We start from the raw sequence: 25,104 nt of genomic DNA on the forward strand, positions 1-25,104 counted from the left end.
TCCCCATACTAATGGCCATGGCGTGGGAATGGTATGGCCCACAAGCTCATACGGGTGGGGCGGTTTGGGGTGCACAGACTTTTGGCCATGGTGGCTGGTGCTAAACTTTTTGGCAAACCCCCCCCCCCCCAGGTCCGCACTCAGCCCTCCACGGTCCCCCCCACACTCAGCCCCTCTGCTTCCTCGGCTTCTCCTCCCGGGCCAACCCGATCTGCCTCCTGTCCTGATTGGCCGGGAGGAGAAGAGGGAAGACAATAGCGAATTGCGCCCCGAGCCCAACCTTTTTTCAGGCCAATTTGAGCCTCAGGCTCTAATCATGTGGCTTGAAAAAAAAAACAACTCAAGAAACCTATGAGTCCGGCGCCCCGGCATGCAGACTAGGGGGGTAGCACCCCCGCGCCCCTTATGGATCAGCTCCTCTTGGTTCTCACTCTTTATTAAATAGAACAGCTCATGTTTTCCTTCAGAGATTATTACTTGTTGTCGATTTGTTGGCTCATTTCTTCCTCTTTTACTGTCAGATAAAAAAAGGATAAAAATGAAATATAAAAAGTATGAAAAAAATTCTATCTGGCGTTTAGGAAAGTTTTATACCCCGGCGTTGGCTGCCAGTCGTAGATTCAATTATCTATGGAGGGGAACGCTGGTAGTAATCTGTGCGACGGCTGTCAGGCATAATGGCGGATGGTTAATGGTGTGTTCTTTGTGTAACTACAGGCAATTCTTCTTAACCGCGTATGAAATGAATGCGAGTGAAAAATCTGCGGCCGGGCCGCCGCGCGCTCGAGTCTCTGCTCATTATTCAGCCTTAAGGAGAGAGTATTGTATCATAACACATGATGACAATGAGCTGCACCGGGGGGCCCCGGGGACAAAGCACATATTGTGTCTGTTAGTGACAAGACCCAGGCTGGGGGAACGGCTGGAATACATGAATTTATTCGGGGAAAATGTCATGCATTTATAATAATAAAAACATACAAATTGTTTAACAGAAAAGCGCATTCAAATACAGCCGCATGAGCATCAAAATGTATTCTACTGATACAAAATATCAGATCGCTGCTTGGATCGATCAATAGTTCAAGCCCAAATCTGGGCTCCAAGCTTCCCCCCTCCCGACTCTGGAGCTTTCCCCTCCCCCAGCAACAAGTTTTTATTTCCCCCCTGTATAATGTGACGTGATGACATCACAGCTGAGGTGTGAGGGCAGGCGCTGTGCTCAGGGGGTGTGGCCATGACTCCCCGCACTCACAGCCTTTCCTCAGTCTTCTGGGCAGTCATTAAATCCAGAAGACTGAGGACATCTTGTGGTGAAGAAGAGGTACTGCAAGGGACAGCTCTGGACTGAATGATGTGACGTGATGACATCACAGCTGAGGTGTGAAGGCAGGCGCTGTGCTCAGAGGGGTGTGGCCATGACTCTCCGCACTCACAGCCTTTCCTCAGTCTTCTGGGCTGTCATTAAATCCAGAAGACTGAGGACATCTTGTGGTGAAGAAGAGGTACTGCAAGGGACAGCTCTGGAATGAATGATGTGACGTGATGACATCACAGCTGAGGTGTGAAGGCAGGCGCTGTGCTCAGAGGGGTGTGGCCATGACTCTCCGCACTCACAGCCTTTCCTCAGTCTTCTGGGCAGTCATTAAATCCAGAAGACTGAGGACATCTTCTGGTGAAGAAGAGGTACTGCAAGGGACAGCTCTGGACTGAATGATGTGACGTGATGACATCACAGCTGAGGTGTGAAGGCAGGCGCTGTGCTCAGAGGGGTGTGGCCATGACTCTCCGCACTCACAGCCTTTCCTCAGTCTTCTGGGCTGTCATTAAATCCAGAAGACTGAGGACATCTTGTGGTGAAGAAGAGGTACTGCAAGGGACAGCTCTGGAATGAATGATGTGACGTGATGACATCACAGCTGAGGTGTGAGGGCAGGCGCTGTGCTCAGGGGGTGTGGCCATGACTCCCCACACTCACAGCCTTTCCTCAGTCTTCTGGGCTGTCATTAAATCCAGAAGACTGAGGACATCTTGTGGTGAAGAAGAGGTACTGCAAGGGACAGCTCTGGACTGAAACAAGCATTGCAGCCAGAGCTGCCTTTAAAAAAAAAATAGCCCAAATTCAGTCTATAATATAAGTACCAATTCTTAGCAGATTTAAAGTGTAACTCCACAAAAAAAAAAAAAAACAATCCCCTCTGGGCGATCTCTGTACATTGCAGGGACTGTAACAAACTTTGTTGCAGATTCCTCCGTTTTTTTTATTCTAAAGAAATAGCTGTTTGTTTCTCTGTGTCCATGTGAATAGGAGTGACTTTATCAATATCAATCAGCTGCTGTACCTGCAGGGCTTTAATGAGGAAAGTGACAGGGTCTGCATCCCTTTAGATGTGATTTCCCTTTGGGAGTATCACACCAAAAATGACATTTTTGTTGCAGGGGATGCCCAAAATCTGATGTTTATCTTAGTGCAGACTTCTGTGAATAGTCTTTTCTTTGTCTTCAAAAATTTATTTCATTTTCCATACATTTAAAAGACAGTTAAAGAAGTTTAAAAATTAAAAATATACTTTTTTTGTCCAATTTGACCTCCAATCACTTTAATATAACCCTGCTACAGTGTTACTATAGAGAAAAAGATTTATTCTGTACTTTGTGTCAGTTATTTTGCACTAAATTACCGTTCCTAGTGCAAAGCATGGCAAACCTACTTTTTAATTGAAATTACTCTTTTTTTTTTATTTTGTTTTTGTTTTTTTTGTAATTGCATTTTCCTAATCTTAACACTACAAGATAACTAACAAATTAAATTAAAGAAAACACAAAAAATAGTAAGAATAGTAAAAATAAAATTAAAAAATTAAAAAGTTGCAGTTAGGAGCCCCCAATTTTTTTTGTGGAGAGCTGCCAAACCCCGCCCATCTGCCACCAATGGAGATTTATTCCTTCAGTCTAAATGGTGGTTGTCCAATGACTCAGCTCTACTGACCACAGGATACCAGGACTGTCCAAGGTCCATCACTGGTGACGGGGCTAGAGATGAAAACTCTGGGATGTACCAGGTAAAACCTACGTCCTTAACTGATTAGGGCAGCCTTTCTAAAACGTTTCACCCCAGGGGAACCCCTGAAATAATTTCCACGTCATAGGGGAACCCTTACTGAAACAAATTCATTGGAGGTCAGTGGAAAGAATGTTCCTTAAATTGGTGATCAGTGAGAAGAATGTTCCTTACATTGGTGATCAGTGAGAAGAATGTTCCTTACATTGGTGATCAGTGAGAAGAATGTTCTTTACATTGGTGGTCAGTGAGAAGAATGTTCCTTACATTGGTGATCAGTGAGAAGAATGTTCCTTACATTGGTGATCAGTGAGAAGAATGTCCCTTACATTGGTGATCAGTGAGAAGAATGTCCCTTACATTGGTGATCAGTGAGAAGAATGTTCCTTACATTGGTGATCAGTGGGAAGAATGTCCCTTACATTGGTGGTCAGTGAGAAGAATGTTCCTTACATTGGTGATCAGTGAGAAGAATGTCCCTTACATTGGTGATCAGTGGGAAGAATGTTCCTTACATTGGTGATCAGTGAGAAGAATGTTCCTTACATTGGTGATCAGTGAGAAGAATGTTCCTTACATTGGTGGTCAGTGAGAAGAATGTTCCTTACATTGGTGATCAGTGAGAAGAATGTTCCTTACATTGGTGATCAGTGAGAAGAATGTTCCTTACATTGGTGATCAGTGAGAAGAATGTTCCTTACATTGGTGATCAGTGGGAAGAATGTTCCTTACATTGGTGATCAGTGAGAAGAATGTTCCTTACATTGGTGATCAGTGAGAAGAATGTTCCTTACATTGGTGATCAGTGAGAAGAATGTTCCTTACATTGGTGATCAGTGAGAAGAATGTTCCTTACATTGGTGATCAGTGGGAAGAATGTTCCTTACATTGGTGATCAGTGAGAAGAATGTTCCTTACATTGATGATCAGTGAGAAGAATGCTCCTTACATTGGTGATCAGTGGGAAGAATGTTCCTTACATTGGTGATCAGTGAGAAGAATGTCCCTTACATTGGTGATCAGTGAGAAGAATGTTCCTTACATTGGTGATCAATGAGAAGAATGTTCCTTACATTGGTGATCAGTGAGAAGAATGTTCCTTACATTGGTGATCAGTGAGAAGAATGTCCCTTACATTGGTGATCAGTGAGAAGAATGTCCCTTACATTGGTGATCAGTGAGAAGAATGTCCCTTACATTGGTGATCAGTGGGAAGAATGTTCCTTACATTGGTGATCAGTGGGAAGAATGTTCCTTACATTGGTGATCAGTGGGAAGAATGTTCCTTACATTGGTGATCAGTGAGAAGAATGTTCCTTACATTGGTGATCAGTGGGAAGAATGTTCCTTACATTGGTGATCAGTGGGAAGAATGTTCCTTACATTGGTGATCAGTGAGAAGAATGTTCCTTACATTGGTGATCAGTGGGAAGAATGTTCCTTACATTGGTGATCAGTGGGAAGAATGTTCCTTACATTGGTGATCAGTGAGAAGAATGCCCCTTACATTGGTGATCAGTGAGAAGAATGTTCCTTACATTGGTGATCAGTGAGAAGAATGTTCCTTACATTGGTGATCAGTGAGAAGAATGTTCCTTACATTGGTGATCAGTGGGAAGAGTGTTCCTTACATTGGTGATCAGTGGGAAGAATGCAACCCTTACAGACAGATAAAATGATCATCATTGTCATGGAGTTGGCCCTAGAACTGTGCAAGCATCATTAAATGGGAATCCAACCAGCCACAGCTCAAGGAACCCCTAGCAACCTCTGGAGGAATCCTAGTTGAGTGAGAGATGAAGGTCTAGGATGTCTCAGGAAAGTCCTAGGTCCTTAACTGCTTAAGGAGGTTATGATGAAGGACCCTGAAATGTACCAGGTACGTCCTAGGTCCTTAACCGATTAAGGGACTTAAAATGGAGAGTACCTGTCCAGGAGGGTACTTGGTGAACATCACCTTTTAGAAAAGGGTTCCTATATTAAATAAGTTGAAGCTGCTTTTTACAGCATACAAATGTGATCCAGTCAGTATTAACAATCAGAGCATTTTAAGGAATAGTCCTAGATGAGGCATCCTAGACCTTGGAATTATGGTTCAGCAAATATGTTTATAAAGACATCTTCAACACAGTTCATTTGAATTAACAATTTCTTCAAGATCACCATGGCTCTTCCTTGTTCTGACTGAAGAGCTCTCAGTTTTCTGGTGAGGTGGATATAAGGGTCTTCCCATCTGGTCCAGCACATTCGGTGTCCTCGGTGACAGTGCAAAATGTTTCGGAGTAATTCCATTTCGTCTTCTCCACGGCTTCCTTGGAAACTCCAACCCAGTCCTGACAGGGAGAAAAAGATGACCTTACTGACCTGTTTTGTGATTGATTTCAATTGTCAGGAGATGATGGGCACATGTGATTGCTTAAAGTGAAAACATCAAGGCCAAAATAGTGTCTATAGGAACCATTCTGCAGAAATGTGCCTTCAAGTATTAGCAGATGTAGAGGCCCTGTCCACAGCCTGGGTTCCACAGTGATGCAGACATTGGGTTAAAGGCACACAGAGGTACTCACTGGAACCACAAGCTGCCCACCACAGTATTATTACCGTAGACACTTTAAGGCCATGACAGGTTATCTTTAGCTACAATATCTATCCCATGTATACAGAAAGTCCATAACTCATCTCAGTTTGTTGACTTCCAAAACTCATCTAAATTTGTTGACTTCCGTAACTCAGGTCAGTTTGTTGACTTCCATAACTCATCTCAACCTGTTAGATTTCCATAACACATCTCAATTTTGGGCAAACTGTGGTTTACTTAGTATAACAAAACAAATGACCTGATGTTTACGGCTTAGTCTAACCCTCATTCCAGCAAAAGCTACTGACCCACCTACACCCCCAAGGAACCAAAACCCACTCACCTTCGTCCTAGACCTAATCCACCACCTCCACTCCTCATCCCCACATCCATCATCTTTCTGACACATCGTGTTGCCAATCACAGATCTTTTATTGGCACTAACCAGGTGTATCTATGTTCTTCCCAGCAACACTTAACCTTCCTCAGAGCCCCACCCAAAGGTCTCACATTTAACAACCATGAAATGATAGTTCTGAATATGGATAAGGCCTACTTTTTGTAGTCACTCTTCTTTCCTTAAGAACCTGAACCGGTCCTGAACTGCGTACCTGAACATTGCAACCGTTGATGAGCTCTTCAAATTTTTTCCCAGGATTTGGAATCTGAGGAACAAGGATCACCCATATCCTGCATGGAAACAAAACGAGTAATCAGTGCAGCCAACAAACACTGAGGATTGCAAAGAATAAAATATGGAGATGTCATGGTGGTATCTGGGTTCTTTGTCAGATTTGCAATTGATTTTTAGGCTCGAATTAGAAGGACGAATATATGTCAGTGAATTGGTGCGGTGGTGGAATGTTGGACCCTGATGAAGCTTTTTTTTGAGGCAGCTTTTAGATGATTGATGGACCCGGAACCTGGCCCTGGGGGTAATGTCTCAAGGTTTGTAGAGGAAGAGAGTGCCAGGACACTGTTTATGGTTCAGATATCCAATGTGATCCATGTTTTCAAAGGACCCTATCATGAGGGCCCCAACAAAGCCATTGATTGCCATGTAAGTGCCAACATGATGATCATTGGGCTTTATTTATTGTTGTTAGGCCATGGTTAAGGGTAGTGTTAGATTTAGGGTTGGCTTTGTTTATCAAAGCCACTGATTACCATGTAAGTGCTGAGATGGAGATCACAGGGCTTTGTTTATCAGTAAAAGGTAAGGGTTATTGTTAGGGGTAGGGATAAGGGTAGGGATAAGGGTAGTGTTAGGGTTGGCTTCGAGGGGAGACACAGAAGAGGAGGAGCGGACAGCACTGGTGGGGAACCAGAGATATAAAACGATTGCACAGAGAAGGTAAGTACGACATGTTTATTATTAAAGAAAAAAATAATCATTTACAATCACTTTGACTGTTTTCAATAGTAACTGGTGTCAAGGATACTTACCTCTCTTGTCCAATCACAGCCAAGAATATCACCACCAACAGCAGAGTCAACCCGACCGGGATCGCTGTATGCATGAACCTTGATGATAGCTTTATGAAGGGTGGCTGGTCTGAAAGAGAGAAGATATAAAATGTATCTCCAGTCAGAACAAGGCCAGAAGATGCAGCTCTGTGTCTATATAATACATCAATAAGAGATGAAACGTGTTAGTGCGTCATTCTGAATGGCCCTCAAAACATAAGGCAATGGTGTTCCAAAAGCACATACAGTGCATTGAAAAAGTATTCATACCCCTTGAAATTTCCCACATCTTGTCATGTTACAACCAAAAACATAAATGTATTTTATTGGGATTTTATGTGATAGACCAACACAAAGTGTCACATAATTGTGAAGTGGAAGGAAAATGATAAATGATACAAATAAATATGTGAAAAGTGTGGGGGGGGGTACATTTGTATTCAGCCCCCTTTACTCTGATAACTATAATCTAGAGGAACCAATTGCCTTCAGAAGTCACCTAATTAGTAAATAGAGTCCACCTGTGTGCCATTTCATCTCAGTATAAATACAGCTGTTCTGTGAAGCCCTCAGAGGTTTGTTAGAGAACCTTAGTGAACAAACAGCATCATGAAGGCCAAGGAACACACCAGACAGGTCAGGGATAAAGTTGTGGAGAAGTATAAAGCAGGGTTTGGTTATAAAGAAATCTCCCAAGCTTTGATCATCTCACGGAGCTCTGTTCAATCCATCATCGGAAAATGGAAAGAGTATGGCACAACTGCAAACCTACCAAGACATGGCCGTCCACCTAAACTGACCGGCCGGGCAAGGAGAGCATTCATCAGAGAAGAGCCAAGAGGTCCATGGTAACTCTGGAGGAGCTGCAGAGATCCACAGCTCAGGTGGGAGAATCTGTCCACAGGACAACTATTAGTCGTGTTCTCCACAAATCTGCCCTTTATGGAAGAGTGACAAGAAGAAAGACATTGGTGAAAGAAAGTCATAAGAAGTCCTGTTTGTAGTTTGTGAGAAGCCATGTGGAGGACACAGCAAACATGTGGAAGAAGGTGATCTGGTCAGAGGAGACCAAAATTCAACTTTATGGCCTAAAAGTAAAACGCTATGTGTGGGGAAAACTAACACTGCCCATCACCCTGAACACACCATCCCCACCGTGAAACATGGTGGTGGCAGCATCATGTGGTGGGGATGCTTTTCTTCAGCAGGGACAGGGAAGCTGGTCAGAGTTGATGGGAAGATGGATGGAGACAAATACAGGACAATCTTAGAAGAAAACCTGTTAGAGTCTGCAAAAGACTTGAGACTGGGGCGGAGGTTCACCTTCCAGCAGGACAACGACCCGAAACATCCAGCCAGAGCTACAATGGAATGGTTTAGATCAAAGTATATTCATGTGTTAGAATGGCCCAGTCACAGTCCAGACCTAAATCACATTGAGAATCTGTGGCAAGACTTGAAAATTGCTGTTCACAGACGCTCTCCATCCAATCTGACAGAACTTGAGATATTTTACAAAGAAGAATGGGCAGAAATGTTCCTCTCTAGATGTGCAAAGCTGGTAGAGACATCCCCAAAAAGACTTGTAGAGAAAGGGGGTCCTACAAAGTATTGACTCCGGGGGGCGCCATACAAATGCCCCCCCCCCCCACTTTTCACATATTTATTTGTATCATTTATCATTTTCCTTCCACTTCACAATTATGTGACACTTTGTGTTGGTCTATCACATAAAATCCCAATAAAATACATTTATGTTTTTGGTTGTAACAAAATGTGGGGAACTTCAAGGGGTATGAATACTTTTTCAAGGCACTGTACATTGCTGTGCACCATAACGCATGGTAACATACTACCTTAAAAAACTGCAAAAATGATCATAATGGAATTATTAGTAATGATAAGAATAATAGTAATAATATTAATAGTAGTAATCATGATGATAATAATAATAATAAAAAATAATATTAATAATAAGGGTAATAATAATAACAACAATAAAAATAGTAATGAAAATAATAATAATAAATAAATAATAAATAAAGAAAGTCATACACTTGGGCGGGAATACACCTGTATATACAGTAATATACGTGTGTCTGTGTGTGTATATATATACCCAGAGAGCCCCCCACTTACATCAGGGTCCCCAGATCGCTCCCCTTACATCAGGATCCCCAGAGGGCCCCCCCCCCTGCATCAGGGTCTCCAGAGAGCCCCCACTTACATCAGAGTCCCCAGAGAGCCTCCCCTCCCCTTGGGGACCCCTGCAGAGACTCGGGGCTATGGGCCCTGGATTCGGGGCTATAGCCCCAAAAGCCACCCCCTAGAGATGCCACTGGTAATGATAATAATAGTAATTATAATAGTAATCATACAATTATTAATAATAATAACAAAAATAGTAAGATAATAAAAATAATAATTAAAATAATAATAATAATAAAAATAATAATGATAATAATAATAATAATAAAAATAGTAATGGTGATAATGATAATAATGTACTTACCACACACGGTGGCGTTTCTGGCCCAGGTGACGCTGTCACTCCACTCGCTCCACATGAGAGAATTGGCACAGGCGCCTATCTGACTTTTTACTTGGAAGGTATAATTCTGACAGGTGTCAAAACTCGGCAAGGAGGACTTAGTCTGCGAGGCGTCCTTCTCCTGAGGGGGGGGGATAAAAATATGGAAGTTTATACCATGAAAAATATATATGGAACTCATTCACACGGGTGGTCGGGGAGTGGTAAAAACAGGTGGCTGAGCCACAGTTTTACCAACAGGTGTATGTCCACTTTTATTATTTTGTACACTGAGGAGCATTGCCAGCCCATTTCAAAGTGAAAGGGTGTCCTTAGTGTTATGTTAATGCATGAGTAATATTGCACCCCCATAGTGTGGAGGAGATTTCCTGTGTTGGGGAACCACTCAGAATGAATAGCCCCGCAATGCACATATATACCTGTATTAATGTGGGTGGCTGTAACCATGTAGAATCCGTTAACATACACATCTTGCATGGGTGATCAACCTCTGGCCCTTTAGCTGTTGCGGAACTACAAGTCCCATCATGCCTCTGCCTGTGGGAGTCATGCTTGTAACTGTCGGCCTTGCAATGCCTCGTGGGACATGTAGTTCTGTAACAGCTGGGGGGGGGGGGGCACAGGTTGATCACATGTCTTACAGCCAGGGCCGTCTTTAGTATTGATTGGACCCCGGGCAAACATTTTCTTGGGGCCTCCCAAATCCTCTTATTACCTATTTGAGGGCAGTGCGGGCTCAAGGGGCCCCACAACAATGACTGGGCCCGGGGCAGCTGTCCCTTTTGCCCCCCCCCCCTCCCCAGTGTTAAAGACGGCCCTGCTTACAGCACAATACTGCAACATAATATATGTAAATCCTGCGGGGCCTGGGGCAGACCGGACTCTGCTGGCCTCTCCTCCTGAAGATGTTGGCTGCCTGGCTGTCATTCTCATCCTCTTCTTCTTACACTGATGACTTTTCCTGAACTTTCCTCATCTGTTCAGCTCCGGTGAGAGTAGTAGGGCCCCCCGGGGCCACCTTCAGATCTTCACACCCATCAGAGTGCTGCACACATCTCTATGAATGGGTCAGAGAAGATTGTACGACCCGCACACATTGCTATGAATGGGTCAGAGAAGATTGTATGACCTGCACACATCTCTATGAATGGGTCAGAGAAGATTGTACGACCTGCACACATCTCTATGAATGGGTCAGAGAAGATTGTACGACCTGCACACATTGCTATGAATGGGTCAGAGAAGATTGTACGACCTGCACACATCTCTATGAATGGGTCAGAGAAGATTGTATGACCTGCACACATCTCTATGAATGGGTCAGAGAAGATTGTACGACCTGCACACATCTCTATGAATGGGTCAGAGAAGATTGTACGACCCGCACACATCTCTATGAATGGGTCAGAGAAGATTGTACGACCCGCACACATCTCTATGAATGGGTCAGAGAAGATTGTACGACCCGCACACATCTCTATGAATGGGTCAGAGAAGATTGTACAACCTGCACACATCTCTATGAATGGGTCAGAGAAGATTGTACGACCCGCACACATCTCTATGAATGGGTCAGAGAAGATTGTACAACCTGCACACATCTCTATGAATGGGTCAGAGAAGATTGTACAACCTGCACACATCTCTATGAATGGGTCAGAGAAGATTGTACGACCTGCACACATTGCTATGAATGGGTCAGAGAAGATTGTACGACCTGCACACATCTCTATGAATGGGTCAGAGAAGATTGTATGACCTGCACACATTGCTATGAATGGGTCAGAGAAGATTGTACGACCTGCACACATCTCTATGAATGGGTCAGAGAAGATTGTATGACCTGCACACATCTCTATGAATGGGTCAGAGAAGATTGTACGACCTGCACACATCTCTATGAATGGGTCAGAGAAGATTGTACGACCTGCACACATCTCTATGAATGGGTCAGAGAAGATTGTATGACCTGCACACATCTCTATGAATGGGTCAGAGAAGATTGTACGACCCGCACACATCACTATGAATGGGTCAGAGAAGATTGTACGACCTGCACACATCTCTATGAATGGGTCAGAGAAGATTGTATGACCTGCACACATCGTTATGAATGGGTCAGAGAAGATTGTACAACCCGCACACATCACTATGAATGGGTCAGAGAAGATTGTACAACCTGCACACATCTCTATGAATGGGTCAGAGAAGATTGTATGACCTGCACACATCACTATGAATGGGTCAGAGAAGATTGTATGACCTGCACACATCTCTATGAATGGGTCAGAGAAGATTGTATGACCTGCACACATCTCTATGAATGGGTCAGAGAAGATTGTATGACCTGCACACATCTCTATGAATGGGTCAGAGAAGATTGTACGACCTGCACACATCTCTATGAATGGGTCAGAGAAGATTGTACAACCCGCACACATCTCTATGAATGGGTCAGAGAAGATTGTGCGACCTGCACACATCTCTATGAATGGGTCAGAGAAGATTGTATGACCTGCACACATCGTTATGAATGGGTCAGAGAAGATTGTACGACCCGCACACATCTCTATGAATGGGTCAGAGAAGATTGTACGACCTGCACACATCTCTATGAATGGGTCAGAGAAGATTGTATGACCTGCACACATCGTTATGAATGGGTCAGAGAAGATTGTACGACCCGCACACATCTCTATGAATGGGTCAGAGAAGATTGTGCGACCTGCACACATCTCTATGAATGGGTCAGAGAAGATTGTACGACCTGCACACATCTCTATGAATGAGTCAGAGAAGATTGTACGACCTGCACACATCTCTATGAATGGGTCAGAGAAGATTGTACGACCTGCACACATTTCTATGAATGGGTCAGAGAAGATTGTACGACCTGCACACATCTCTATGAATGGGTCAGAGAAGATTGTACGACCTGCACACATCTCTATGAATGGGTCAGAGAAGATTGTATGACCTGCACACATCGTTATGAATGGGTCAGAGAAGATTGTACGACCTGCACACATCTCTATGAATGGGTCAGAGAAGATTGTATGACCTGCACACATCTCTATGAATGGGTCAGAGAAGATTGTACGACCTGCACACATCACTATGAATGGGTCAGAGAAGATTGTATGACCTGCACACATCTCTATGAATGGGTCAGAGAAGATTGTACGACCTGCACACATCACTATGAATGGGTCAGAGAAGATTGTACGACCTGCACACATCTCTATGAATGGGTCAGAGAAGATTGTACGACCTGCACACATCTCTATGAATGGGTCTGAGAAGATTGTACGACCTGCACACATCTCTATGAATGGGTCAGAGAAGATTGTATGACCTGCACACATCGTTATGAATGGGTCAGAGAAGATTGTATGACCTGCACACATCTCTATGAATGGGTCAGAGAAGATTGTACGACCTGCACACATCGTTATGAATGGGTCAGAGAAGATTGTACGACCTGCACACATCTCTATGAATGGGTCAGAGAAGATTGTACGACCTGCACACATCTCTATGAATGGGTCAGAGAAGATTGTACGACCTGCACACATCTCTATGAATGGGTCAGAGAAGATTGTACGACCTGCACACATCACTATGAATGGGTCTGAGAAGATTGTACGACCTGCACACATCTCTATGAATGGGTCAGAGAAGATTGTACGACCTGCACACATCTCTATGAATGGGTCAGAGAAGATTGTACGACCTGCACACATCTCTATGAATGGGTCAGAGAAGATTGTACGACCTGCACACATCACTATGAATGGGTCTGAGAAGATTGTACGACCTGCACACATCTCTATGAATGGGTCAGAGAAGATTGTACGACCTGCACACATCTCTATGAATGGGTCAGAGAAGATTGTACGACCTGCACACATCTCTATGAATGGGTCAGAGAAGATTGTACGACCTGCACACATCACTATGAATGGGTCAGAGAAGATTGTACGACCCGCACACATCTCTATGAATGGGTCAGAGAAGATTGTACGACCTGCACACATCTCTATGAATGGGTCAGAGAAGATTGTATGACCTGCACACATTTCTATGAATGGGTCAGAGAAGATTGTACGACCTGCACACATCTCTATGAATGGGTCAGAGAAGATTGTACGACCTGCACACATTGCTATGAATGGGTCAGAGAAGATTGTACGACCTGCACACATCTCTATGAATGGGTCAGGGAAGATTGTACGATCTGCACACATCTCTATGAATGGGTCAGAGAAGATTGTATGACCTGCACACATCTCTATGAATGGGTCAGAGAAGATTGTACGATCTGCACACATCTCTATGAATGGGTCAGAGAAGATTGTACGACCTGCACACATCTCTATGAATGGGTCAGAGAAGATTGTACGACCCGCACACATCTCTATGAATGGGTCAGAGAAGATTGTACGACCTGCACACATCTCTATGAATGGGTCAGAGAAGATTGTACGACCTGCACACATCACTATGAATGGGTCAGAGAAGATTGTACGACCTGCACACATCTCTATGAATGGGTCAGAGAAGATTGTATGACCTGCACACATCTCTATGAATGGGTCAGAGAAGATTGTACGACCCGCACACATCTCTATGAATGGGTCAGAGAAGATTGTACGACCCGCACACATCTCTATGAATGGGTCAGAGAAGATTGTACGACCTGCACACATCTCTATGAATGGGTCAGAGAAGATTGTACGACCTGCACACATCTCTATGAATGGGTCAGAGAAGATTGTATGACCTGCACACATCTCTATGAATGGGTCAGAGAAGATTGTACGACCCGCACACATCTCTATGAATGGGTCAGAGAAGATTGTACGACCCGCACACATCTCTATGAATGGGTCAAAGAAGATTGTACGACCTGCACACATCTCTATGAATGGGTCAGAGAAGATTGTACAACCTGCACACATCTCTATGAATGGGTCAGAGAAGATTGTATGACCTGCACACATCGTTATGAATGGGTCAGAGAAGATTGTACGATCTGCACACATCTCTATGAATGGGTCAGAGAAGATTGTATGACCTGCACACATCTCTATGAATGGGTCAGAGAAGATTGTACGACCCGCACACATCACTATGAATGGGTCAGAGAAGATTGTACGACCTGCACACATCTCTATGAATGGGTCAGAGAAGATTGTATGACCTGCACACATCTCTATGAATGGGTCAGAGAAGATTGTACAACCTGCACACATCTCTATGAATGGGTCAGAGAAGATTGTATGACCTGCACACATCTCTATGAATGGGTCAGAGAAGATTGTACGACCCGCACACATCACTATGAATGGGTCAGAGAAGATTGTACGACCCGCACACATCACTATGAATGGGTCAGAGAAGATTGTACGACCTGCACACATCTCTATGAATGGGTCAGAGAAGATTGTACGACCTGCACACATCTCTATGAATGGGTCAGAGAAGATTGTATGACCTGCACACATCGTTATGAATGGGTCAGAGAAGATTGTACGACCCGCACACATCACTATGAATGGGTCAGAGAAGATTGTATGACCTGCACACATCGTTATGAATGGGTCAGAGAAGATTGTACGACCCGCACACATCACTATGAATGGGTCAGAGAAGATTGTACGACCTGCACACATCTCTATGAATGGGTCAGAGAAGATTGTATGACCTGCACACATCTCTATGAATGGGTCAGAGAAGATTGTACGACCCGCACACATCTCTATGAATGGGTCAGAGAAGATTGTACGACCTGCACACATCTCTATGAATGGGTCAGAGAAGATTGTACGACCCGCACACATCTCTATGAATGGGTCAGAGAAGATTGTACGACCTGCACACATCTCTATGAATGGGTCAGAGAAGATTGTACGACCTGCACACATCTCTATGAATGGGTCAGAGAAGATTGTATGACCTGCACACATCTCTATGAATGGGTCAGAGAAGATTGCACGACCTGCACACATCACTATGAATGGGTCAGAGAAGATTGTACGACCTGCACACATCTCTATGAATGGGTCAGAGAAGATTGTATGACCCGCACACATCTCTATGAATGGGTCAGAGAAGATTGTACGACCTGCACACATCTCTATGAATGGGTCAGAGAAGATTGTACGACCTGCACACATCTCTATGAATGGGTCAGAGAAGATTGTACGACCTGCACACATCTCTATGAATGGGTCAGAGAAGATTGTATGACCTGCACACATCGTTATGAATGGGTCAGAGAAGATTGTACGACCCGCACACATCACTATGAATGGGTCAGAGAAGATTGTATGACCTGCACACATCTCTATGAATGGGTCAGAGAAGATTGTATGACCTGCACACATCTCTATGAATGGGTCAGAGAAGATTGTATGACCTGCACACATCTCTATGAATGGGTCAGAGAAGATTGTACGACCCGCACACATCTCTATGAATGGGTCAGAGAAGATTGTACGACCTGCACACATCTCTATGAATGGGTCAGAGAAGATTGTACGACCTGCACACATCTCTATGAATGGGTCAGAGAAGATTGTACGACCTGCACACATCTCTATGAATGGGTCAGAGAAGATTGTACGACCCGCACACATTTCTATGAATGGGTCAGAGAAGATTGTATGACCTGCACACATCTCTATGAATGGGTCAGAGAAGATTGTACGACCTGCACACATCTCTATGAATGGGTCAGAGAAGATTGTACGACCTGCACACATCTCTATGAATGGGTCAGAGAAGATTGTACGACCTGCACACATCGTTATGAATGGGTCAGAGAAGATTGTACGACCCGCACACATCTCTATGAATGGGTCAGAGAAGATTGTACAACCTGCACACATCTCTATGAATGGGTCAGAGAAGATTGTACGACCCGCACACATCTCTATGAATGGGTCAGAGAAGATTGTACAACCTGCACACATCTCTATGAATGGGTCAGAGAAGATTGTACGACCTGCACACATTGCTATGAATGGGTCAGAGAAGATTGTACGACCCGCACACATCACTATGAATGGGTCAGAGAAGATTGTACGACCCGCACACATCTCTATGAATGGGTCAGAGAAGATTGTACAACCTGCACACATCTCTATGAATGGGTCAGAGAAGATTGTACGACCTGCACACATCTCTATGAATGGGTCAGAGAAGATTGTATGACCTGCACACATCTCTATGAATGGGTCAGAGAAGATTGTACGACCCGCACACATCTCTATGAATGGGTCAGAGAAGATTGTACGACCTGCACACATCTCTATGAATGGGTCAGAGAAGATTGTACAACCTGCACACATCTCTATGAATGGGTCAGAGAAGATTGTACGACCCGCACACATCTCTATGAATGGGTCAGAGAAGATTGTACAACCTGCACACATCTCTATGAATGGGTCAGAGAAGATTGTACGACCTGCACACATCTCTATGAATGGGTCAGAGAAGATTGTATGACCTGCACACATCTCTATGAATGGGTCAGAGAAGATTGTACGACCCGCACACATCTCTATGAATGGGTCAGAGAAGATTGTATGACCTGCACACATCTCTATGAATGGGTCAGAGAAGATTGTACGACCCGCACACATCTCTATGAATGGGTCAGAGAAGATTGTACGACCTGCACACATCTCTATGAATGGGTCAGAGAAGATTGTACGACCTGCACACATCTCTATGAATGGGTCAGAGAAGATTGTACGATTGCACACATCTCTATGAATGGGTCAGAGAAGATTGTATGACCTGCACACATCTCTATGAATAGGTCAGAGAAGATTGTACGACCTGCACACATCTCTATGAATGGGTCAGAGAAGATTGTACGACCTGCACACATCTCTATGAATGGGTCAGAGAAGATTGTATGACCTGCACACATCTCTATGAATGGGTCAGAGAAGATTGTACGACCTGCACACATCTCTATGAATGGGTCAGAGAAGATTGTACGACCTGCACACATCTCTATGAATGGGTCAGAGAAGATTGTATGACCTGCACACATCTCTATGAATGGGTCAGAGAAGATTGTATGACCTGCACACATCTCTATGAATGGGTCAGAGAAGATTGTATGACCTGCACACATCGTTATGAATGGGTCAGAGAAGATTGTACAACCCGCACACATCACTATGAATGGGTCAGAGAAGATTGTATGACCTGCACACATCTCTATGAATGGGTCAGAGAAGATTGTATGACCTGCACACATCTCTATGAATGGGTCAGAGAAGATTGTACGACCCGCACACATCTCTATGAATGGGTCAGAGAAGATTGTACGACCTGCACACATCTCTATGAATGGGTCAGAGAAGATTGTATGACCTGCACACATCTCTATGAATGGGTCAGAGAAGATTGTACGACCTGCACACATCTCTATGAATGGGTCAGAGAAGATTGTACGACCTGCACACATCTCTATGAATGGGTCAGAGAAGATTGTACGACCTGCACACATCTCTATGAATGGGTCAGAGAAGATTGTACGACCTGCACACATCTCTATGAATGGGTCAGAGAAGATTGTACGACCCGCACACATTTCTATGAATGGGTCAGAGAAGATTGTACGACCTGCACACATCTCTATGAATGGGTCAGAGAAGATTGTACGACCTGCACACATCTCTATGAATGGGTCAGAGAAGATTGTATGACCTGCACACATCGTTATGAATGGGTCAGAGAAGATTGTACGACCTGCACACATCTCTATGAATGGGTCAGAGAAGATTGTATGACCTGCACACATCTCTATGAATGGGTCAGAGAAGATTGTACGACCTGCACACATCACTATGAATGGGTCAGAGAAGATTGTATGACCTGCACACATCTCTATGAATGGGTCAGAGAAGATTGTACGACCTGCACACATCACTATGAATGGGTCTGAGAAGATTGTACGACCTGCACACATCTCTATGAATGGGTCAGAGAAGATTGTACGACCTGCACACATCTCTATGAATGGGTCAGAGAAGATTGTACGACCTGCACACATCTCTATGAATGGGTCAGAGAAGATTGTACGACCTGCACACATCTCTATGAATGGGTCAGAGAAGATTGTATGACCTGCACACATCACTATGAATGGGTCAGAGAAGATTGTACGACCTGCACACATCACTATGAATGGGTCTGAGAAGATTGTACGACCTGCACACATCGTTATGAATGGGTCAGAGAAGATTGTACGACCTGCACACATCTCTATGAATGGGTCAGAGAAGATTGTACGACCTGCACACATTGCTATGAATGGGTCAGAGAAGATTGTACGACCTGCACACATCTCTATGAATGGGTCAGAGAAGATTGTACGACCTGCACACATCTCTATGAATGGGTCAGAGAAGATTGTACGACCTGCACACATCTCTATGAATGGGTCAGAGAAGATTGTACGACCTGCACACATCTCTATGAATGGGTCAGAGAAGATTGTACGACCTGCACACATCTCTATGAATGGGTCAGAGAAGATTGTACGACCCGCACACATCTCTATGAATGGGTCAGAGAAGATTGTACGACCTGCACACATCTCTATGAATGGGTCAGAGAAGATTGTACGATCTGCACACATCTCTATGAATGGGTCAGAGAAGATTGTACGACCCGCACACATCTCTATGAATGGGTCAGAGAAGATTGTACGACCTGCACACATCTCTATGAATGGGTCAGAGAAGATTGTACGACCTGCACACATCTCTATGAATGGGTCAGAGAAGATTGTACAACCTGCACACATCTCTATGAATGGGTCAGAGAAGATTGTACGACCTGCACACATTGCTATGAATGGGTCAGAGAAGATTGTACGACCTGCACACATTGCTATGAATGGGTCAGGGAAGATTGTACGATCTGCACACATCTCTATGAATGGGTCAGAGAAGATTGTACGACCCGCACACATCTCTATGAATGGGTCAGAGAAGATTGTACAACCTGCACACATCTCTATGAATGGGTCAGAGAAGATTGTACAACCTGCACACATCTCTATGAATGGGTCAGAGAAGATTGTACGACCTGCACACATCTCTATGAATGGGTCAGAGAAGATTGTACGACCTGCACACATCTCTATGAATGGGTCAGAGAAGATTGTACGACCTGCACACATCTCTATGAATGGGTCAGAGAAGATTGTACGACCTGCACACATCTCTATGAATGGGTCAGAGAAGATTGTACGACCTGCACACATCTCTATGAATGGGTCAGAGAAGATTGTACAACCTGCACACATCTCTATGAATGGGTCAGAGAAGATTGTACGACCTGCACACATTGCTATGAATGGGTCAGAGAAGATTGTACGACCTGCACACATTGCTATGAATGGGTCAGGGAAGATTGTACGATCTGCACACATCTCTATGAATGGGTCAGAGAAGATTGTACGACCTGCACACATCGTTATGAATGGGTCAGAGAAGATTGTACGACCCGCACACATCTCTATGAATGGGTCAGAGAAGATTGTACAACCTGCACACATCTCTATGAATGGGTCAGAGAAGATTGTACGACCCGCACACATCTCTATGAATGGGTCAGAGAAGATTGTACAACCTGCACACATCTCTATGAATGGGTCAGAGAAGATTGTATGACCCGCACACATCTCTATGAATGGGTCAGAGAAGATTGTATGACCTGCACACATCTCTATGAATGGGTCAGAGAAGATTGTACGACCTGCACACATCTCTATGAATGGGTCAGAGAAGATTGTACGACCCGCACACATCTCTATGAATGGGTCAGAGAAGATTGTACGACCTGCACACATCTCTATGAATGGGTCAGAGAAGATTGTACGACCCGCACACATCTCTATGAATGGGTCAGAGAAGATTGTACGACCTGCACACATCTCTATGAATGGGTCAGAGAAGATTGTATGACCTGCACACATCTCTATGAATGGGTCAGAGAAGATTGTACGACCTGCACACATCTCTATGAATGGGTCAGAGAAGATTGTACGACCTGCACACATCTCTATGAATGGGTCAGAGAAGATTGTACGACCTGCACACATCTCTATGAATGGGTCAGAGAAGATTGTATGACCTGCACACATCTCTATGAATGGGTCAGAGAAGATTGTATGACCTGCACACATCTCTATGAATGGGTCAGAGAAGATTGTATGACCTGCACACATCTCTATGAATGGGTCAGAGAAGATTGTACGACCCGCACACATCTCTATGAATGGGTCAGAGAAGATTGTATGACCTGCACACATCTCTATGAATGGGTCAGAGAAGATTGTATGACCTGCACACATCTCTATGAATGGGTCAGAGAAGATTGTACGACCTGCACACATCTCTATGAATGGGTCAGAGAAGATTGTACAACCTGCACACATCTCTATGAATGGGTCAGAGAAGATTGTACGACCTGCACACATCTCTATGAATGGGTCAGAGAAGATTGTATGACCTGCACACATCTCTATGAATGGGTCAGAGAAGATTGTACGACCCGCACACATCTCTATGAATGGGTCAGACAGGGTCGTCTTTAAGGCAGGGCAAAAGGGGCAGCTGCCCCTTGAGCCCTCACTGACGGAAAATAGTTAATAAGTGGATTCGGGGGGGGGGGGGAGGGCAGGAAAATGTTTGCCCGAGGTCCAATTAATTATATAGGATTGTACGGAACCTCTAACATCCGAATGTGTCTTACCGTCCAACTGTCACCGGACGATAACCGATGTCTCACTCGGTAAACCACGCAGTGCGGTCGGATTGTACCGTACGATTGTTCCCACTTGAGGAGCAGCTCCAAATTGCTTGTAGTTTCTGTGCTCAGGTTATGAGGGGGGTCCATCTTCACTGCAAGACAAAGACACATGAAAAAAGTGGAACTCTTGCTTCATGACATCATCTCATCCTGGGCAAAGTCATTGGGGGAGGGGAGGGTATGAATACTTTTTCAAGGCACTGTATATCTTCCAGCAATAAAAAGCGTTTTATGAATAGAGGAGGCGAATCTTTCAATCATCATCTTTCCTCCATTCATAGAAGCCGTACTATAATTTCCAGCGATGAGATTCACTCTGCGAATGGAGGAGGTGGACCTTTCATTCATTCTCCTGTCCTCCATTCCTAGAGTCCAACAATGGTGAGGTCCCCTGATCATAACACCGTCCTCCAAAACCCTTTCATTACAGTCCACTCCTCGTCTAATCACAGTGAGTCCCTACCAATCCCCCCTCCATACCACCTCACCTTCTCTCCTCCAGGAGGTGGACCTTTCATTCATTCTCCTGTCCTCCATTCCTAGAGTCCAACAATGGTGAGGTCCCCTGATCATAACACCGTCCTCCAAAACCCTTTCATTACAGTCCACTCCTCGTCTAATCACAGTGAGTCCCTACCAATCCCCCCTCCATACCACCTCACCTTCTCTCCTCCAGGAGGTGGACCTTTCATTCATTCTCCTGTCCTCCATTCCTAGAGTCCAACAATGGTGAGGTCCCCTGATCATAACACCGTCCTCCAAAACCCTTTCATTACAGTCCACTCCTCGTCTAATCACAGTGAGTCCCTACCAATCCCCCCTCCATACCACCTCACCTTCTCTCCTCCAGGAGGTGGACCTTTCATTCATTCTCCTGTCCTCCATTCCTAGAGTCCAACAATGGTGAGGTCCCCTGATCATAACACCGTCCTCCAAAACCCTTTCATTACAGTCCACTCCTCGTCTAATCACAGTGAGTCCCTACCAATCCCCCCTCCATACCACCTCACCTTCTCTCCTCCAGGAGGTGGACCTTTCATTCATTCTCCTGTCCTCCATTCCTAGAGTCCAACAATGGTGAGGTCCCCTGATCATAACACCGTCCTCCAAAACCCTTTCATTACAGTCCACTCCTCTTCTAATCACAGTGAGTCCATGCCAATCCCCCCTCCATACCACCTCACCTTCTCTCCTCCAGGAGGTGGACCTTTCATTCATTCTCCTGTCCTCCATTCCTAGAGTCCAACAATGGTGAGGTCCCCTGATCATAACACCGTCCTCCAAAACCCTTTCATTACAGTCCACTCCTCTTCTAATCACAGTGAGTCCATGCCAATCCCCCCTCCATACCACCTCACCCTCTCTCCTCCAGTCACAGCCCCCCCCCCCACCCACCTCTGTCCCTGGTCACCGTACCTTCCAGATCACCTCCAAACCCAAACCTTTCCTACCACCTCCATCTATTCACCTTTCATCCCCTCTTACACATCCCCCACCCTATTTCATTACACTGTGCCATGAACCTCTCACCAACTAAATCATGGTGGTGGTGGGGGGGGGGCACAGATTGGCATCTTCTCCCTGGGTACTGGAGGACCTTGTCCTGGCATTGGTTAGTACAAACAAAACGTGTTCCATATACTAAGCATGTACAGAAATATTCCCACCAGCCCCTCCTGCACCAGCGATCACACCACGGATTTCCCACCAGCCCTTCCTGCACCAACGATCACACCACGGATTTCCCACCAGCCCTTCCTGCACCAACGATCACACCACGGATTTCCCACCAGCCCCTCCTGCACCAACGATCACCCCACGGATTTCCCACCAGCCCCTCCTGCACCAACGATCACCCCACGGATTTCCCACCAGCCTCTCCTGCACCAACGATCACCCCACGGATTTCCCACCAGCCCTTCCTGCACCAACGATCACCCCACGGATTTCCCACCAGCCCTTCCTGCACCAACGATCACACCACGGATTTCCCACCAGCCCTTCCTGCACAAACAATCACACCACGGATTTCCCACCAGCCCCTCCTGCACCAACGATCACACCACAGATTTCCCACCAGCCCATCCTGCACCAACGATCACACCACGGATTTCCCACCAGCCCTTCCTGCACCAACGATCACACCACGGATTTCCCACCAGCCCTTCCTGCACCAACGATCACCCCACGGATTTCCCACCAGCCCTTCCTGCACCAACGATCACACCAAGGATTTCCCACCAGCCCTTCCTGCACCAACGATCACCCCACGGATTTCCCACCAGCCCTTCCTGCACCAACGATCACCCCACGGATTTCCCACCAGCCCCTCCTGCACCAACGATCACCCCACGGATTTCGCACCAGCCCTTCCTGCACCAACGATCACACCACGGATTTCCCACCAGCCCTTCCTGCACCAACGATCACCCCACGGATTTCCCACCAGCCCTTCCTGCACCAAGGATCACCCCAGGGATTTCCCACCAGCCCTTCCTGCACCAACGATCACACCACGGATTTCCCACCAGCCCCTCCTGCATCAACGATCACCCCACGGATTTTCCACCAGCCCTTCCTGCACCAACGATCACCCCACGGATTTCCCACCAGCCCATCCTGCACCAACGATCACACAACAGATTTCCCACCAGCCCGTCCTGCACCAGCGATCACACCACGGATTTCCCACCAGCCCTTCCTGCACCAGCGATCACACCATGGATTTCCCACCAGCCCCTCCTGCACCAACGATCACCCCACGGATTTCCCACCAGCCCTTCCTGCACCAACAATCACACCACGGATTTTCCACCAGCCCTTCCTGCACCAACGATCACCCCACGGATTTCCCACCAGCCCATCCTGCACCAACGATCACACCACGGATTTCCCACCAGCCCTTCCTGCACCAACGATCACACCACAGATTTCCCACCAGCCCATCCGGCACCAACGATCACACCACGGATTTCCCACCAGCCCTTCCTGCACCAACGATCACACCACGGATTTCCCACCATTCCCTCCTGCATAAACGATCACCCCAGGGATTTCCCACCAGCCCATCCTGCACCAACGATCACCCCACGGATTTCCTACCAATCCGTCCTGCACCAACCTCAACGCCATGGATTTTCCAACAGCCCGTCCTGCACCAACCTCAACACCATGGATTTCCCAACAGCCCGTACTGCACCAACAATCATGGCCTGGATTTCCCACCAGCCTGTCCTCCACCAACGATCACGCCACAGATTTCCCACCAGCCCGTTCTGCACCAACAATCACACCATAGATCTCTGAGATCCCACTTTTCCCATTCTGTATCTGTTACATTGTATCGTGTATGATAAGGAAAGGACTTACCATAGTCCTGATGCTTTTGAAACATCTTCTCTATTGAAGACCCGGAGGCACTGCCGTTCAGCCTCACACTGAAGCTGGCATAGGAGTCTGAGATGGAGAGCTTGCACCCGACGTTCATATGATTGACAGACAGGTATTCAGGACACGGAATGGCTGGGGATCCCATGTTGTCCTCCCTAAATAATACAAAGCACAGAGGATGGGTCTGGGGGGAGTATCCTTCTATAGCAGTGA

General features: G+C 45.5%; 1 protein-coding gene across 1 annotated transcript in view; it reads right to left on the minus strand.

The window, feature by feature from the left end:
* Nucleotides 1-923: 923 nt before the first annotated feature.
* LOC141108841 (cytokine receptor common subunit gamma-like) overlaps nt 924-25,104 on the minus strand; it is a 37,914-nt gene continuing 13,733 nt past the window's right edge. Inside the window, exons 3-8 of the mRNA XM_073600805.1 lie at nt 24,871-25,046; nt 21,445-21,593; nt 9,619-9,778; nt 7,086-7,194; nt 6,251-6,329; nt 924-5,394 (exon numbers count right to left, since the gene is read on the minus strand). Of these exons, the coding sequence (XP_073456906.1) occupies nt 5,257-5,394; nt 6,251-6,329; nt 7,086-7,194; nt 9,619-9,778; nt 21,445-21,593; nt 24,871-25,046 (811 nt within the window). The 3' untranslated portion in view covers nt 924-5,256. The remainder of the gene's footprint in view (nt 5,395-6,250; nt 6,330-7,085; nt 7,195-9,618; nt 9,779-21,444; nt 21,594-24,870; nt 25,047-25,104) is intronic.

Source organism: Aquarana catesbeiana, linkage group LG09 (assembly GCF_042186555.1).
Source record: "Aquarana catesbeiana isolate 2022-GZ linkage group LG09, ASM4218655v1, whole genome shotgun sequence".
Lineage (NCBI taxonomy): Eukaryota > Metazoa > Chordata > Amphibia > Anura > Ranidae > Aquarana > Aquarana catesbeiana.